Here is a 16,768-nt window from a genome sequence, read left to right as displayed (position 1 = left end):
AATTTATGGCACCCCTGTTGAGGCATACCTAATTGGGGTATTTGAGGCTTAGAGAGACTCAGTGGCTCTCCTAGCTTGGTTTCCTAGAAGCAAAGCTTATGATTTGTTGAGGGAGTACTCTCAGGAAAAAACTTATAATTGAGGAAGGCAAGCAAGAAAGAGCTAAGCAAGGATAGAGTCTCAGGTAAAGTCTAGCACCACAGGGTGCTTAGAAACATAAATACTGCAAGGTTGTACTTCCACTTCACCTTTGGAGGCTAGAAGTCTGGCTTCATGTTTCTCCATATCGGTCAAACATTGGTTGCCTCCAGGAAACAGATGGGGAGGATGAAGTGGCTCCTATCAGCTGAGGACAATTCTCTGGAGAAGAGGGCAACTGTGAGTTATTTGCAATCAAAGGCTCCCAGCAGCTAGGAAATGGGCACACCAGCCTGAGTAGAGGGAATCTGATTGAGGAATAAGCAGTATCTGCCGCAGTGACCTAAGAGAAGGCTATTAAACCAAGGCTGAGAGGTACATCAGAATCTTCTGACTTTAAGGCAAATGCCCTTCCTCCTTTTGTACTTTCTACTCTTCCTACAGCTTTTCCTCCTTTTGTTCTAAAAACAAATACTGTTTACTATGTCAGAATTTTTAGAAGTCAGGATCTGGGCATGGTTTAGCTGGCTCAAGGTCTCTCATGAGGTTGCCAGCAAGTTATTGGCTTGGCCTGTAGTTTCATCTGAAGGCTCGACTTGTGGGTGTTACGTGTGTGTGTAGCTGGGGAGATCTTCTTATAACCTTACTTATGTGATTGTTGGCAGGCTTTTGGTCCCTCAACACATGGACCTCTCCACAGGGCTCCCTCATGACTTGGCAGCTAACTTGACCCAGAATGAGTGATCCAAGAGAGAGAGCGTGAGACAGTATTCAAGATGGAAACCACAGTCTTTTTATAACTTGACCTCAGAAGAGATATGGTGTCCTTTTTGCCAAATTGTATTCATTAGAAGCAAGTTAATAAATTCATTCCACACTTAAAGTGGGGAGTTACAAAAGGTTATGAATGCCAGGGGACAGGGATAACTGGGGGCCATCTTAGAAGCTGCATATCAGAGTCTACCCTCTGGCACCCAGTGATTATTTCCCCCCAACATGCAAAATATACTCACTCCCCTTTTGTTTAGAAAGATAGCACCTATTCACAGCTAAGCAATTCACTGGGCCTGCTTTCTGACAGTATAATTTTAGGGGATCAAAGGCCTCTGCTTGTTCTGTAATGTCTCTGCCCTCCTAAGTCAAGCTAGTGATATTTCAGCATATATAACTCTTTTAAGAATTTTGTGGGTCTCCTGTGAATCTTCTTAGAGTTCACTCTATTAGACAAAAGTTCACTCTGTTAGCCACCTTACAAATCTCATAGACATAGACTCTTCTCTGTTATTTGATTGAGAGGATCTTGAGATCTTAAAGGGCCTTTTGTAAGACTGGAGGTACTCTAAGGCACTACCATGATTTAACAAAGGATTTTATAGCCGTATTTTTGCCTTCATCTTTAAATCATGTTTTTCTGGCAGTGTCTTGGATTTGATCTTTGTTCAGAAGCCATTCAAATGTCCTCTGTTCTGTACCACAGCTGCTCTGTAATCCATTGGCAGATCATTTGTTAGCACTAAATCATCTGGCTCCCACAAACAAACACCCTATGGCTTCCAATAGTACAAAATACCCTTTTCTAAACATCCAAATCTGCAGTATTGTCACAGTTTAAATTTATATACTGAAGCTGGACTGATTAGAATAAAACCATCCAAAATTATAAGCATGAGGCCACAGTTTATGTGTTGCAAGAAACTTGAGGCAGATTTTTCTCCTTTTCTCCAACATTTCTACCAATTCTGAATCATACGCTGGGTATGCAAGGTAAATTAGACATGGTTCCCACCACTGAGCAATTTATAGACGTGATTTATCTCCACAGAATACTTTTAAAATGTTAGGTCTAGGACTGTGCTATCCAGTATGGTAGCTATTAACCACATGTGGCTATTTAAATGTAAATGTAAATTAACTAAAATTAAATGAAATAAGAACATTCACTTCTCTTGTTTTACTAGCCACATTTTAAATGCTTAATAACCACATGGGGCTAGTGGCTGCCCTATTTGACAGTACAGATAAAGAATATTTCCATCATTGCAGAAAGTTCCATTGGACAGCACTAATCTAGAGGAAACCAGTATGATAAGCATTTATCCTTTTTAAAATCATATTTGCTTCTCTCTCCCCCACACTAAAATGAGTTAAATATCAAAAAGAAAGACACTACATGCTTCTTCAGTAAATATTCTAACATGCTTAACAATAAAGAATGCTGTAAGATCATGACTCTTAGGCCGGGCGCGGTGGCTCAAGCCTGTAATCTCAGCACTTTGGGAGGCCGAGGCGGGCGGATCACAAGGTCAGGAGATCGAGACCATACTGGCTAATCTGGTGAAACTCCGTCTCTACTAAAAAATACAAAAAACTAGCCGGGCGAGGTGGCGGTGCCTGTGGTCCCAGCTACTCGGGAGGCTGAGGCAGGAGAATGGCGTGAACCCGGGAGGCGGAGCTTGTAGTGAGCTGAGATCCGGCCACTGCACTCCAGCCTGGGTGACAGAGCAAGACTCCGTCTCAAAAAAAAAAAAAAAAAGAATCTTAAAAAAAAAAAAAAAAAAAAAGATCATGACTCTTAACATTTATTAAAATCTACTGAAAGCTAGCATCTTTTTCTCCTAGAAAAAGCATGCTAGTACCAAAAGGCATGTATCAAAAGCATGTACCAAAAAACATGTTCAATTACAAGGGGTTCGTGGGCCCTCCAAAGCCCTTTCATTAATTCTGTAGTAGGCCATGATCCTCAGGTTAAGAAACCTTACTGCAAAGTGAATTTTATTTTCCCATTGACTTTCAGTATAAAATTGATGGTGCAATTTACTATTAAATATGCTTCTTTTTGACAATATTAAAATTATATTTAGAATAACGATGAGGGGAGAAACAAAATATAAAGAATGAAGAACTGTCTTCAAAATGACTAAAAAACCCAACACTTTGAACTAAAAATATAATACAGAGCCAGCAAATCTACCAATTTGGGCAGGTATTATAATCGATAAAGAAATATGTAGTTTTAGCAAATTTGCAGAGTTTTCCATTCGTCTTAAATCTCTACCACATCCCCCCCTTACAATGAGAAACCTTATGGTGTGGTAGCAGGAACATTCTAGTAGCCTTCAAAAATCTAGACTCCTGGTGTAATTTCAATACATATAATAAGTGTTACTTAAGAGTGACTTTGGTGCCTCGATGATCTTATCTTATCAGATCTTATCAGAATGAATGGGTGGGATTCCGTAGGCCAGGAAGACCCTCCTTTGAACTTTGGAAAAAAAAAGAGTGGCTATTTCTTTGAAAATCTGTTGAATTAGAGAAAGTTTTTGCAAGGAGAGCAGAATTATAAATGCAGTTGGCTCCAGGTATGGCTGAGAGACAAAATCCTACATGGCTCTGAGTTTCTGATTTCTGAGCCAACGTACAATTTGTATTTGTGTGGAAGAAACACTGAAGCATTCTTTCCAGAGTGGTAATCTGAACCATATGTAGACTGATTAATAGTTATGTCATAATAAAACCTCAATTAGCAGAATTCTAGAGGGACAGCCTTTTGTAAATAAAGAAAAGTTTACTAGGAAACCTCCCTTCTCCCTTCCTCCCCAACTTCTTTCTCTATTTTCTTTCCTTTTGAACAATTTTAATAGTGGGGAAAATCTTTCCTCAATGTACATAAATCTCCTCTGCTGCTTTAGTAAGTACAGTCTACTGAACATAAGTGAGTCTGTCTTTGAACTTATTGTATCTTTCAGGGTGTCTATTTTGCAGACTAGTCATCATATTTTTATAGAAGTTAATATATGAGCTCAGGCTGAAAATAAACTGGAAATTTTCTGAGAGTGGCAGCTAATACCCATTTATTTTCTTTTCACTTATAAAACATCTATCAAGGCCAAGAGCAGTGGTTCACGCCTGTAATCCCAGCTCTTTGGGAGGCTGAGGCGGGCAGATCACTTGAGGTCGGGAGTTTGAGACCAGCCTGGCCAACATGGTGAAACCCTGTCTCTAGTAAAAATACAAAAACTAGCTGACTGTGGTGGTGCATACTCGTAATCCCAGCTACTCAGGGGGCTGAGGCACGAGAATCTCTTGGACTCAGGAGATGGAGGCTGCAGTAAGCCAGGATCACACCACTGCACTCCAGCCTTGGTGAGCGAGACCCTGTCTCAAAAAAAAAAAAAAAAAAAAAAAAAAAAAAAATATATATATATATATATATATATATATATATATATATATCTCAAGAATACGCAGGAAAATTTTTATTCATTTGTGGATCAGTTTAGATGAATACAGTTGCAAGTAACAATGCAACTCACAGTGGCTTAAATTGAAAGGATATTTATTGTTGACCTAAAAAGAATTGTGGAGGTAAGACATCTAGGTTGATGTTGTAGTCTAGTGAGGTTATCCAAGATCCTAGGTTGTTTTTATCTATCCACTTTGCCATCCTCAACTGAAAATCTTTAGTCCTGCGACATCTTACCTTGTGGTTGCAAAATGGCTGCTCCAGTTTCAGACATTTATCCTTACACAATAGCCCCCAAAGCTGAAAGGGAGAAAAGAGGGAAAACTCTTCTCCTCGTGCAGTTTTCTCTTTTATCAGGAAGAAAATCTTTCCTATAAGCTCCCTCCCCCCACCCCTAAGCAGACTTCGTTTTACTTGCCATTGTCCAATATTGGGTTACACGCTTATCCCTGGAGCAATTCCTGGAAAAGGGGAATTAATTTTTTGACTTAGAGTCATCATGGTTCATCTTTTGGGGAGGGACACATTGCTGCTGAACACAACCTGTGATCTTTTAGTAAGAAGGAAGGGGAGAATGGCTGCTGGACAGGCAACCAGCAGCTTCTGCTACACATGGATTCTTCATTTTGCTTCTGTGGGACCCACTTTTGGCATACTTGTTCTCATACTACTGAAGAAGCCATTTGCTGTTTGCCTATCAGTGATCCCAAAGCCAGCTATCTCATTTCTTTGAAATTGTAGGAGCAGAAGGCAGTAAGGCCTAGTGAAAAAAGAATGATAGATTTGAAGGCCAGGCAGACAGGATTTGAATCCCTGATTTACCGCTTACTGGCTGCATAACCTTGGACAAGTAGTTAAAGACCTTAGAGACTTGGTTTCCCTGTTGATAAATCTAAAATAGTACCAACTGGCCAGTGTTATTGTATAGATTTAATGAGACAGTGCATAGAAATTGCCTAGCATAGTACATATATCAAAGGCACTTAGTGTGTGTTATTTCCTTTCCCATGTGAATTCAGTTGCACAGAAATCAGATTGCATTTAGCTTAGTAGATAGACCAATTCGGAAAAAGAGTAAGTTTGACTTTAGCAGGTTTTTTTTTTTTTTTGCTTTTTTCCTCCTTACTCATCTATGTTCACATAAAAGTCCCCTCTCTTATCTACAAAAGACTTGTGAGTAGAAAGCAGTGTGCCCTGTGTTAGGGTAGTGTCCAGTTACTAAGAGAAAGCTATAAAACCATGTATTCATTTCTTAATTGGATTTGCTTAAATATCTCTTAAGTTTAGTATAGGAAACAGAATCCTCTCTAGGTATTTTACACAAAAAAACATTTAATGCAGGAAATAAGGTACTCACAAAATTGGAAGGGCTGAAACAATGGAAGTCAAGAAGTCTGCATTCAAGGTCAAATGGCACCATGACTTCAGTCCAGATGCCAGAAACTTCTCTTATCACTCAGGCTAGGAAACTGTTGCTGCCGTGACTATCACCACTGCCAACATCACCATCTTCCCTACCACACAAAACTGATGAGGGGACAGCGGGCACAGTTGACAACACTCACATCTGCTGAAGCCTATTTTCTGCATGAACAACTGCAGAAAAGAGTTCCTTCCCTTTGATTCCTTCCAAATCACTAAAAGTAGACCCTTTCACAACCTAGGGATAAGGGAATCTAGAAACTGTACTTTCCAACCCAATGCCAGGCTTTCTTCCGCCTTACCCATGTGAAAACCCTCCTTATCTTACTCATCTGTGATGCTCCTGCTGGGCTATCCGCCCATGTGCATTCTCTCTTTGCCCCTGTTTTCCCTCTATGCCCTGTTTAGGCTCTGACATCCTATTCTGGCCTACCATGCTTCCCTATCCTTTCTGCTACAGATGTCTGCCTTGCTCTAAAGGTCTTAGAACTCGATTGTTCAAGAATAGAGGGTTAGGAAAGGGTAAGAGGGCCGGGCGCGGTGGCTCAAACCTGTAATCCCAGCACTTTGGGAGGCCGAGACGGACGGATCACGAGGTCAGGTGATCAAGACCATCCTGGCTAACACGGTGAAACCCCGCCTCTACTAAAAAATACAAAAAACTAGCCGGACGAGGTGGCGGGCGCCTGTAGTCCCAGCTACTCGGGAGGCTGAGGCAGGAGAATGGCGTGAACCCGGGAGGCGGAGCTTGCAGTGAGCTGAGATCCGGCCACAGCATTCCAGCCTGGGCGACAGAGCGAGACTCCGTCTCAAAAAAAAAAAAAAAAAGAAAAAAAGGAAAGGGTAAGAGATCTCCTTGCTTTGTTAAAAATTACCATACGTATCTTTGTATTTCCCAACAATTTAGTGTTAGAAGTTTTTGAACTTTATAAAAAGGGAATCATATATATAGTATATAGTCTTCTGGGACCAGCTTTGCTTACAATATTATTTTAGTTTTATTCATCCATATTGTTGTTCTCACAAATGAGCTTTGCCATCTTTTAAAATCTTTCTTAATGCATTTTTGCATTTTGGGGGTTATGCTTCATTCTTTATTCATTCAGCAGTCTATAATATTTTCCCATGTTAAGAAACCGCTTCAAAATGAACGTTATTATGTTATGAATGGATCATAATATGACCATTTCTTGTAGTTGGATATTTAAGTTAATTCCTATCTTAGAATGTGGTAGATGAAGAAGATAGAAGAAAAAAAGGCTGAGATTTTCCATGTGGCAGACTAGCTGAAAGATGGTTGTTTGCTGAAATGGGAAACACTGGGGGATGCACAGCTTCGGTGATAAGAAAAGGAATCTGGTTTTGAGCAGGTTGAATGTGAGTATGGAGATATGCAGGCAACAGTTGAAGATTCTAGACTGCCTTTTTAGGAGACAGTTCAAGACTAGAAACAATGGATTTGTCATCAGTACATGAGGAATGGTTTGAGGCAAGTATGGGAGTGAGATGGCCCAGAAAAATAGTCTGGAGATGTGTAAAGGACCAATACTGGATTCCTGGGAAATACTTATGTCCAAATGGCATGCTGATCTAGATGTGCTGTCCAGAGAGTCTGTTTAGAAAGGAGGAAGAAAATCGGGAAACTGTCATCATTTGGAAGCCACTGCAGAAGACAGCTTCATGAAATGAATGGGTAGTCATTCATAGTAAATGCTGTAAATGCTGTAGACAAGTTAACCAGGATGACAACTGAGGGCAAAATGTATGTGTGTGTGTATATGTGTGTTGGAGGGCTAGGCGGGGGGAGAAAGTTTGCTTCTCATGTATCTGGTTTTTTTTGTTTGTTTTTTGTCTTTTTTTTTTAAATTGGAATGATTGAAGGTTCACATGCAGACATGCAGTTCAACTATTTCCTTGGGTAGATTCCTAAAAGTGGAATGACTTGATCAAAGGGTTTGAGCATAGGCTTTTGATTCACGTTGTTAGGTAGCTTTCCTGGTTTTCATGGTTTTTTGTTTTGTTTTGTTTTGTTTTTGAGATAGGTTCTCCCTATGTTATCCAGGCTGTTTTTTTGAACTCCTGGGCTCAAGTAATTCTCCCACCTCAGCCTCCCTAGTTTCTGAGATTACAGGCATGAGCCACTGTGCCTGGCACCAGTGCTCATTTTTTTAATATGCAATAATGAATAGTTTGTAATTTTGTACACATCTGGGTGTGCAGAGACAAGGTGAGGAAATCTGCATCTAAGGAGAATACAGAATTGGGCTTCTGTAGTTGTGGGTCTTTTCCTAATGGACACAGTCCAGCCCTCATCTCCTCCCCACTTTCTGTTTCCACACTCTACATCTCTCATCCAGAGCACAAGTGGAACAGGGACCATTACTCATTAGCTGCATGGGGATTTGAATAACCTCACAGTGGAGTGGTGGCAGGTAACTACAGCTAAATGCGTGACCAAGATAGAGCTAACTCTAGTCATTGAATAGACTGTGAAGTCTGGAGGGAAGTTCTCTGAATTTAAGATTATAGTTTTGAAGTTTGGCACCTGCTACTACTTCAAGGATTAAGGATTTACTGCTCACTGGAATTCAATATTTAATATTCTAAAAACCATTCAGTTCCAACTTGCAAATGAGTTAAATTAAAATAATACACAGACGTTCTCTCTGAGGCCGTGGTTTTTATTGGTAGCAACACTCATTAAGAAATTTTACTGGCTGGGCATGGTGGCTCATGCCTGTAATCCCAGCACTTGGTGAGGCCGAGGCAGGCAGATCATCTGAGGTCGGGAGTTTGAGACCAGCCTGACCAACATGGAGAAACCCTGTCTCTACTAAAAATACAAAATTAGCCAGGCATGGTGGCACATGCGTGTAATTCCAGCTACTCAGGAGGCTGAGGCAGGAGAATCGCTTGAACCCGAGGCGGAGGTTGCGGTGAGCTGAGATCACGCCATTGCACTGCAGCCTAGCAACAGAACGAGACTCTGTCTCAAAAAAAAAAAAGAAAGAAAAAAAAAAGAAAAGAAAAAGGAAATTTTACTTAAGCCATACCTTCATGAGAGGTTCTAAATAAGCACACAGACAGTCTATTTCAGACCTCATTTCCTACAAATACTGTATATAGAGGCAATTTTGTGTTTCTTTTGTCATTAAGATAAGACATTTGATTTACCTCCTTATCTTCCATTTAAATTTAGTTCACAAGATGGACCTATTTTCAGGTACCATAAACACCCAGTTCTACTGGGTTTTCTTTGACCGCTGGGGAAACTGTGGACTGTATCTGATGCACACATTTTATTGCATCTCCCCTGGCATGAGATTCATATACATTGGCATCTTCTCAGAGTGAAGTTGACTCTCTCTATTTCCCTCTTCCAGAATTTCACTTGGCATATGGTGATTCCAAAACAGTTTGAGGCTCATTTTGATTGGTTTTTGGCAATCTCAGCTCAGCCAGTTTTACTCTGAGAGATCCCCTGTTTGTTCCTTCATGAATGGCCACAGAAGCTTTTGCTCTTGGCTCTGCGTTCTAATAGCATCTCCTGCATGGTCTGTGGCAAAGCAATGCTTTGAAATATGCGTCCATACTATGTGGCTTTTCTTGCTGCAGTTTCTGTTCTTTTTTATTGTAGGATCGGGAGACTCACCACTAGAAGACGATGAAGTCGGGTATTCACACCCTAGATATAAAGGTGAATGCTTTGCTTGTGTGCTAATGAGGACCTGCTGATGCCAGGAGAACTTTCCTTTTTGCCCTGCAGAACAGATTGTAATAAAGTGACCAGATAACACATTTAAGTTCTAATTATCTATCAAGGAAAAAGTATTTTTTAAAAAATATATATATATACTCCCTTTTTTAAAAAAGGAAATAAAACAAAATGCGTTGGAAATCTCTGAAATGCTGTCTTTCAGCATCCCAATGGTCATTTTATTCTCATAAGTTTCTTTACTGTCCTCACTTCTGCAAAGGCAGCTGTAGCTGATGAAAGTGAAAATCAAGCCATGAGTTCTGCCTAATTCACACATTACAGCCAGAATCATCCAGAGTAAACCCCCCAAGGTCAAATCTGGACCAAGTGCTGATAATGTACTAAGATGAATGGGGAATGAGAAAACTTGATTTTCATAAGCTCATTTCATCGTGCTCTTTCTGAGCCCAGCATGGCTCCTGAAATGGTATGTTAAAGTATGTTGCTCAAATGAAACTTAACTTAATGATAAAGAACTCCATCTCTACATATTCGCAGCAATCCACCCCCCAGCAGGTATAAAAAGCCTAAACAAGAACCTTCTATGCAGACTCAGGTAAGTAGGTCCACAAATATTTCTACTGGTGAAACATTTCTCTGAAGTTTAGGGAAACCTGGGAGAAATGAAGGTAAATTGAGAGATGCTTTTGCTCTGAATCTAGTTCCTCTTACAGTGGAGGAAGAATTTGAAGAAGATAAAAAAAAAAAGGTTAACAAAGTTCCACTGTGGCATTTTGCCCTGGAAATTTGTCCTAATTCCTGGGATAAGGACGTGGCCCTTGTTTGTTGTGATGTGTCTCAGATACAGGAGAATCAGGGTAAGACTGGACAGCTTTTGGCTGGAGATGTCCTTCAGTTGTTTTCTACACAAGTCAACAATATTTCCAATATAATGACTGGTGCCTGGTGCTTATGTCCAGGTGCGCTTCCCACCACCTACCACATTTGTTTGTGACATCTGAATGCAAATACTCATTCCTACCTATAGTTTCTATCTTCATAGCCTCAGAAATTAACCAATCAAGCAAAGCACCAATATGTTAATCAGATGTTTGTGGTAAAGAAATGTTCTAATTCACAAAACTTCTTAACTATTTATGGGTTTAGATTTTTTTTCTTTGAGTCCCTTGTTGAAAAATCTTCCTAAAACACATGCATGCACAGATGACCCTTCACATCTATAGCAGGGGTTGCCTAGTACCCTCAGGTCATTGTTTTTCACGTCCATCCTCACTTCACAGCATTGCAAATGTGACAGGTAGACCAGATGGCCAAAATGTGTGCTTGCCCTAGAACTTACCCTGAATGTTTAAGAATAAATTTTCTTGGGGCATTGTTTCTATTGTCAGTTAAATTGCTTACTGGTAGCAATCATTTCAGTATGTATAAGTATATCAAAACATCATGTTGTACACTTTATACAATAAAATTTAAGTTTTATTTATTATTATTATTATTATTTTTTGAGATGGAGTCTCACCCTGTCACCCAGGCTGTAGTGCAGTGGTGCGATCTCAGCTCACTGTAACCTCCGCCTCCCAGGTTCAAGTGATTCTCCTACCTCAGCCTCCCGAGTAGCTAGGACTACAGGCACACGCCACCACGCCCAGCTAATTTTGTATTTTTAGTAGAGACAGGGGTTTCACTATGTTGGCCAGGCTGGTCTCGAATTCCTAACCTCAGGTGATCCACCCACCTTGGCTTCCCAAAGTGCTGGGATTATAGGTGTGAGCCACCGCACCTGGCCAGGTTTTTTTAATTTTAAAAGCTAGAGGCAAGCCATTATTAACTGCGGGTTTAGTTTTAGATCCTGAGGCCCCTGCACAGTGTCTAGCACAAAGTGTTTTTGAATTAAAGTAAAATAGGAAAGAAAATTAAATGTAACCAACATTTACGACGCTCCTGGTATGTGGCAATCATGGCTTTTGATTATTTTGCTTGGAATACCATCATATATTCATACTGATTGAGTGAATTTGTGATGTATGTATAAGCAGGTCATATCTATACATACAGTAGTTCCCCCTTATCTGTGGTTTCACTTTCCAAGGTTCCACTTACCTTCAGTCAGTCTCAGCCCAAAAATATTAGATATTTTGAGAGAGAGAGACAGTACATTCATATAACTTTCATTATAGTATATTGTTATGATTGTTCTATATTATTATTAGTTGTTGTTAATCTTTTACCATGTCTAATTTATAAATTAAACTTCATCATAGGTATGTTTGTATAAGAAAAAAACCCAGTATATATAGCGTTGAGTACTATCCAAGGCCTCAGGTATCCAATATCCCCTGTGGGCAAAGGGGGAGTACTGTATATCACAAATATGTGTAGTACATACAGATTATATCTGTAAACCCTTAGAGGAAGGAAACTTTATTCAAGGAAGTTCTTTAGGCCTTGTGTGAGCTCCTGCAAGTTTATATCCACATGGTCAAATTTAATCAGTTCTAGTTAAGCCTTCAGGACATCACTTTTACCTAGAAAGTCCAGGGAAGATTACTTGAGTCTTGAGTTTAGGACTCACTTGCAGCTGTCTGCAAAACATTATATGATGAAAGTATTAGCCAGGCCAGGCATGGTGGTGTGTGCCTGTAGTTCCAGCTACTTGGGAAGCTGAGACAGGAGGACCACTTGAGCCTGGGAGGCTGAGACTGCAGTGAGCAATGATCATGCCACTACACTCCAGTCTGGGTGACAGAGTGAGACCCTGTTTCTAAAAAAGAAAAAAAAAAAAGAGAAAGTATTAGCCGAAAGAAATGTGAAGGCAAAAGTAAAACAGTGGTCTATGCATAAGACGTGGCCAGAACTGTTGGTTTTTGTAACTGAGAGGCAGTTGGAGGCATATCCTCAGAAGAGAATTCCTGGGAAAGTAAAACAGGGTCTGTCCTCTTTCCTGGCCACATGATGGCGGTCTTACCTCACTCACTGACAGCTCAGGTGCTGGGTTGGAGTGATGAGCCAGGCGGCTGCAGGGAAGTGGCTCCTATTCATGGCATTGAGAGCCTGGCAGACTTTAGTGAACTCCTCACTGTTCCCCAATCGATTGTGGGACATTGGGGCAGTGGCTGCTGTAGGAACTTATCCACCAAGGAGTTAGTGTTGCCCTTACATTTTGTGGATCTCAAAGATAACATTTCAAAAGCACATCAGGGAGGTTCTGACTTATTCATTTCATCCTAGCTGTGCTTTGGGCAACTATGAGACCAAAATCAAAACACCTGCAACTTTGTCATCTGGGAAGGGTGTCACCCTGTTACCTAAATGGGGCATAACTAGGGACACTTCCCTGTGGAGAGCAATGGTTCTTTGACTTTAGGCCAAATTTATATATTGTTGCAAAAACCTGGAAATTGTAGCATCATTTAGATTAATGCCAGTATTACAACATTTTAGAGAGAATGTGCATACAGCTTAGAAGAACTGCAAATTAACCAATTATTGAATCCCCGCCACTATGTATGACATCAATTGCTCTTGAAAGAATTATCTAAAAAATAAAAATAAAAAAAATCTTATGTATCTAGCTAAGGGAAATACTAAAAAAGAACAAGCATTTATTGAACATACACTATGTGCTAGGCACTGGGCTAGCTGCTTGATATGCAATTTTTATTTAGTCCTTATAACAGCACTATGGCATAAGTATAGTTATTGATTCTGAGAGGTTAGCTAACTTGTCTAAGATCACACAGTTAGTTATAGAGGAACTCAGATTCATGTTCAGATATATCCGACACTTAGTCCCATGATTATAACCTCCCTACCCAGAGACACCTAAGAAAACATGGGGCACTAATTGAAGGTCCACAATTTGGAATGTAGCCAGCCTGGGACAGTGAGAGTAAGGGGACACATTTTCTGAAAGTGTCATTTCGTATTTATCTCCTCTTTTGTTTCTGCTACTCGTATTTATCTCCTCTCTTGTTTCTGCTACTTGTAGATACCCCGTGGTGCTCCCCCATCAAGGTGAAGTATGGAGATGTGTACTGCAGGGCCCCTCAAGGAGGATACTACAAAACAGCCCTGGGGACCAGGTGCGACATTCGCTGCCAGAAGGGCTACGAGCTGCATGGCTCTTCGCTACTGATCTGCCAGTCAAACAAACGATGGTCTGACAAGGTCATCTGCAAGCGTAAGTAGGCCAGCTCTGTGTTGGGTCCTCAGGGATGACCAGAGCCAACGTTCTTTTGCTCCAAGATTGAGGATTTTCACCGAACATGGATGAGGAAAATTCTCTTTATGAGCAGGGGGACAACAGGGGGATTCTAAAGATATAGTGGAAGTGCGATGGCTCCTCTCAGAGAGAATGATATGATCAGCTGTTTGAGAAAAGGGGAGAGAAGACCATTGTTCAGAAAATGAGTTACATTTGTTCAGTTAGTGCTGGATCCTGAAGAGGTGTTGGGGGATTTAGAAACAAATAAGACACACGTGGGTCCTGCCATGAAGAGGCTCTAGCAAGGCAGAGGTGTCAACTGAGAGATAAGTACAAGAAGGGTACTAAGTCAGTAGCAGATTAAAGAAGTGCTCTCCCGGCCGGGCGTGGTGACTCACGCCTGTAATCCCAGCACTTTGGGAGGCTGAGGCGGGTGGATTGCCTGAGTTCAGGAGTTCAAGACCAGCCTAAGCAACACGGTGAAACCCTGTCTCTACTAAAATACATAAAATTAGCCGGGTGTGGCAGCATGCGCCTGTAATCCCAGCTACTCAGGAGGCTGAGAAAGGAGAATTGCTAGAACCCGGGAGGCGGAGGTTGTAGTGAGCTGAGATGGCGCCACTGCACTCCAACCTGGGTGACAGAGGGAGACTCTGTCTCTTAAAAAAAAAAAAAAAAAAACAAGAAGTGTTTTTCCAAGGAGTGGGGCTTAGGCAGGAAACAGTCACAGAAGAAGTGATGCTTATTTATGGAAGTGAGTGTGCCTCAGGGGAGAAGATTAGAGGAGTAGCGTTTCAGGGGCTGGCTTTTAGCTTCATGACAAGTCATACCTCATTTGGAAAACTGCAAGTGGTACAGCATTGTTGAAGCACACTTTAGATGTCTTTGGTATTCAAAACAGCCACCACTTTTTGAGCACTTATGGTTTGCCAAGAATTTCACATACATTTGATTTTTACAGTAACACTATCAATATGGGTGCCATTATGTTAATTTCATTGTCGGGGAAACCGAGGTTTCAAGGCTGCAGCCATGTCATCAAGACTATGCAGACTCTGCAACTGGGTGACTGTAGTGGACAATCTGCTCTACCCAGATCTCCTCAATGCCTTTTCCTGGTTGTGTGTATCTAGTACTCAGCTTCTGAGTACTTTGCTCTTAAAGACTTGCAGCTTCAACCTCTTCAGAAGACTGCTGACTGCTCCTTCAGACAACTGCTCCCACTCTCTCTCTCTCTCTCTCTCTCTCTGTCTCTGCCTCTCTCTCTCACTCTCGTTCTCTTTTCACAAGAGAGAGCATCTCCTGCGAGCAGCCTGTAGCTGCCCAATGACTGACTGGTAAAGAATTATGAAAGCCCAGCCTCCTTGCCTGGGGGCAGGGCAGAATGAGCTGTCATTCACACGCCAGAGCTTCCCTGTGGGATCAGGCTGCTGCTGACTTTGCCTGAGATCTCATGTTGCCTGGCTTTCTCCCCTTCCCTGTTCTGCTTTCCTCACCCGCTCACTAGTCTCCCTGGGAGCACTTTCTTACTAAACCTCAGGCACAGAAATCCGTATCTCAGAATCAGCTTCTGGGAAGCTCAACCTAAGATAGTGGCTTAGCCGGGTTGCCAACCCAAGCCAGTGTGACATGAAACTTTGTCTCTTCTGTGTGACATAAAACCATCTGTTGTTTCTTAAATTCCATTTTATTTATTTATTTATTTATTTAGACAGAGTTTTGTTCTTGTTGCCCAGGCTGGAGTTCTATGGCGCAATCTCGGCACGCCACAACCTCGGCCTCCTGGGTTCAAGCCATCCTCCTGCCTCAGCCTCCCGGGTAGCTGGGATTACAGGCACGCACCACCACGCCTGGCTAATTTTGTACTTTTAGTAGAGATGGGGTTTCTCCATGTTGATCAGGCTGGTCTCGAACTCCCGAACTCAGGTGATCCACCTGCCTCGTCCTCCCAAAGTGCTGGGATTACAGGCATGAGCCACTGCGCCCGGCCTTGTCATATTTAAATTAACTTTTCACCCCATGCTTTCAGTTTCTAGACTCTGAAACGAAACTCTACAGACAAAAACTAAGAAATACTGAATATCTGATTTTTCTCATTTTCAGAAAAGCGATGTCCTACCCTTGCCATGCCAGCAAATGGAGGGTTTAAGTGTGTAGATGGTGCCTACTTTAACTCCCGGTGTGAGTATTACTGTTCACCAGGATACACGTTGAAAGGGGAGCGGACCGTTACATGTATGGACAACAAGGCCTGGAGCGGTCGGCCAGCCTCCTGTGTGGGTAAGAAAATGCCACAGCCCTCAAGAGGCACTTGCTTTGGGAGGAGCAGGGGGTGTTCGTATCGTGGATTGTAAAGGGAGCATCACTATTCCTCCTGCAAGGCCTAAGCATGTAACTTTGCTTTCAGTAGCATCCCTGGTTCTCTGGCTCAGCCCTAGATCTAACCTCAGTGTTTATCCTGGAGCTGACTTCATAGCTGATGGCTTCCATCTGACTTTTGTCTTTTTCTTGGTTTGCTATTGAGGCAACTACAGGCTGGCAGAGATGTGGCATACACCTGCCGATTTTAGTTCAGGGGCCTGAGCAAAGTTATTGACACTATAGGGACAGTCCAGTAGAGAACATCTATGTGTCTTTCAGCCCCAGTGTACTTCCTTTGTCATTGACTCTGGTGGTCAGTGAGCACTCAATTTGTTCAGCTGGAAGGGATTTGGATATTTTGCCTCTGGGTTTGTTGGGTAGTGAATGGTTCCCATGGTGTGGTCCTGGGAGCAGAAGCAGCAGTGGCATCCCCTGGGAACTGTTTAGAAATGCAAATTTTCACCAACCCACCCCTACCACCTGCTGAGTCAGAAACTTTAGGGGTCAGACCCAGCACTTTGTTTTTTAACGAGCATCCCAGGGATTGTGAAGCACTCAAATAAAGAGCCACTGACCTAAGGCACTGCTTCTCAAACTTTACTGTGCAGCGAAGTCCTCTAGGGACCTTGGGAAAAATGCAGATTTAAATTCAGCAGGTCTGGGGTAGGGCCTAGGATTCTGC

At 41.8% G+C, this 16,768-nt stretch overlaps 1 protein-coding gene across 2 annotated transcripts in view; it reads left to right on the top strand.

Moving 5' to 3' along the window:
- SRPX (sushi repeat containing protein X-linked) overlaps positions 1–16,768 on the top strand; it is a 74,068-nt gene that overhangs the window by 33,650 nt on the left and 23,650 nt on the right. Inside the window, exons 2-4 of one of the 2 annotated variants that reach the window (XM_001084091.5) lie at positions 9,441–9,500; positions 13,510–13,701; positions 15,829–16,005. In XM_001084091.5, the coding sequence (XP_001084091.3) occupies positions 9,441–9,500; positions 13,510–13,701; positions 15,829–16,005 (429 nt within the window). The remainder of the gene's footprint in view (positions 1–9,440; positions 9,501–13,509; positions 13,702–15,828; positions 16,006–16,768) is intronic. The other variant, XM_001083979.5, reaches the window with a different exon arrangement.

This window comes from Macaca mulatta, chromosome X (assembly GCF_049350105.2).
Source record: "Macaca mulatta isolate MMU2019108-1 chromosome X, T2T-MMU8v2.0, whole genome shotgun sequence".
Classification (NCBI taxonomy): domain Eukaryota; kingdom Metazoa; phylum Chordata; class Mammalia; order Primates; family Cercopithecidae; genus Macaca; species Macaca mulatta.
Note: the sequence above shows the minus strand (reverse complement) of the source record. Positions and strands in the feature narration are given on the sequence as shown.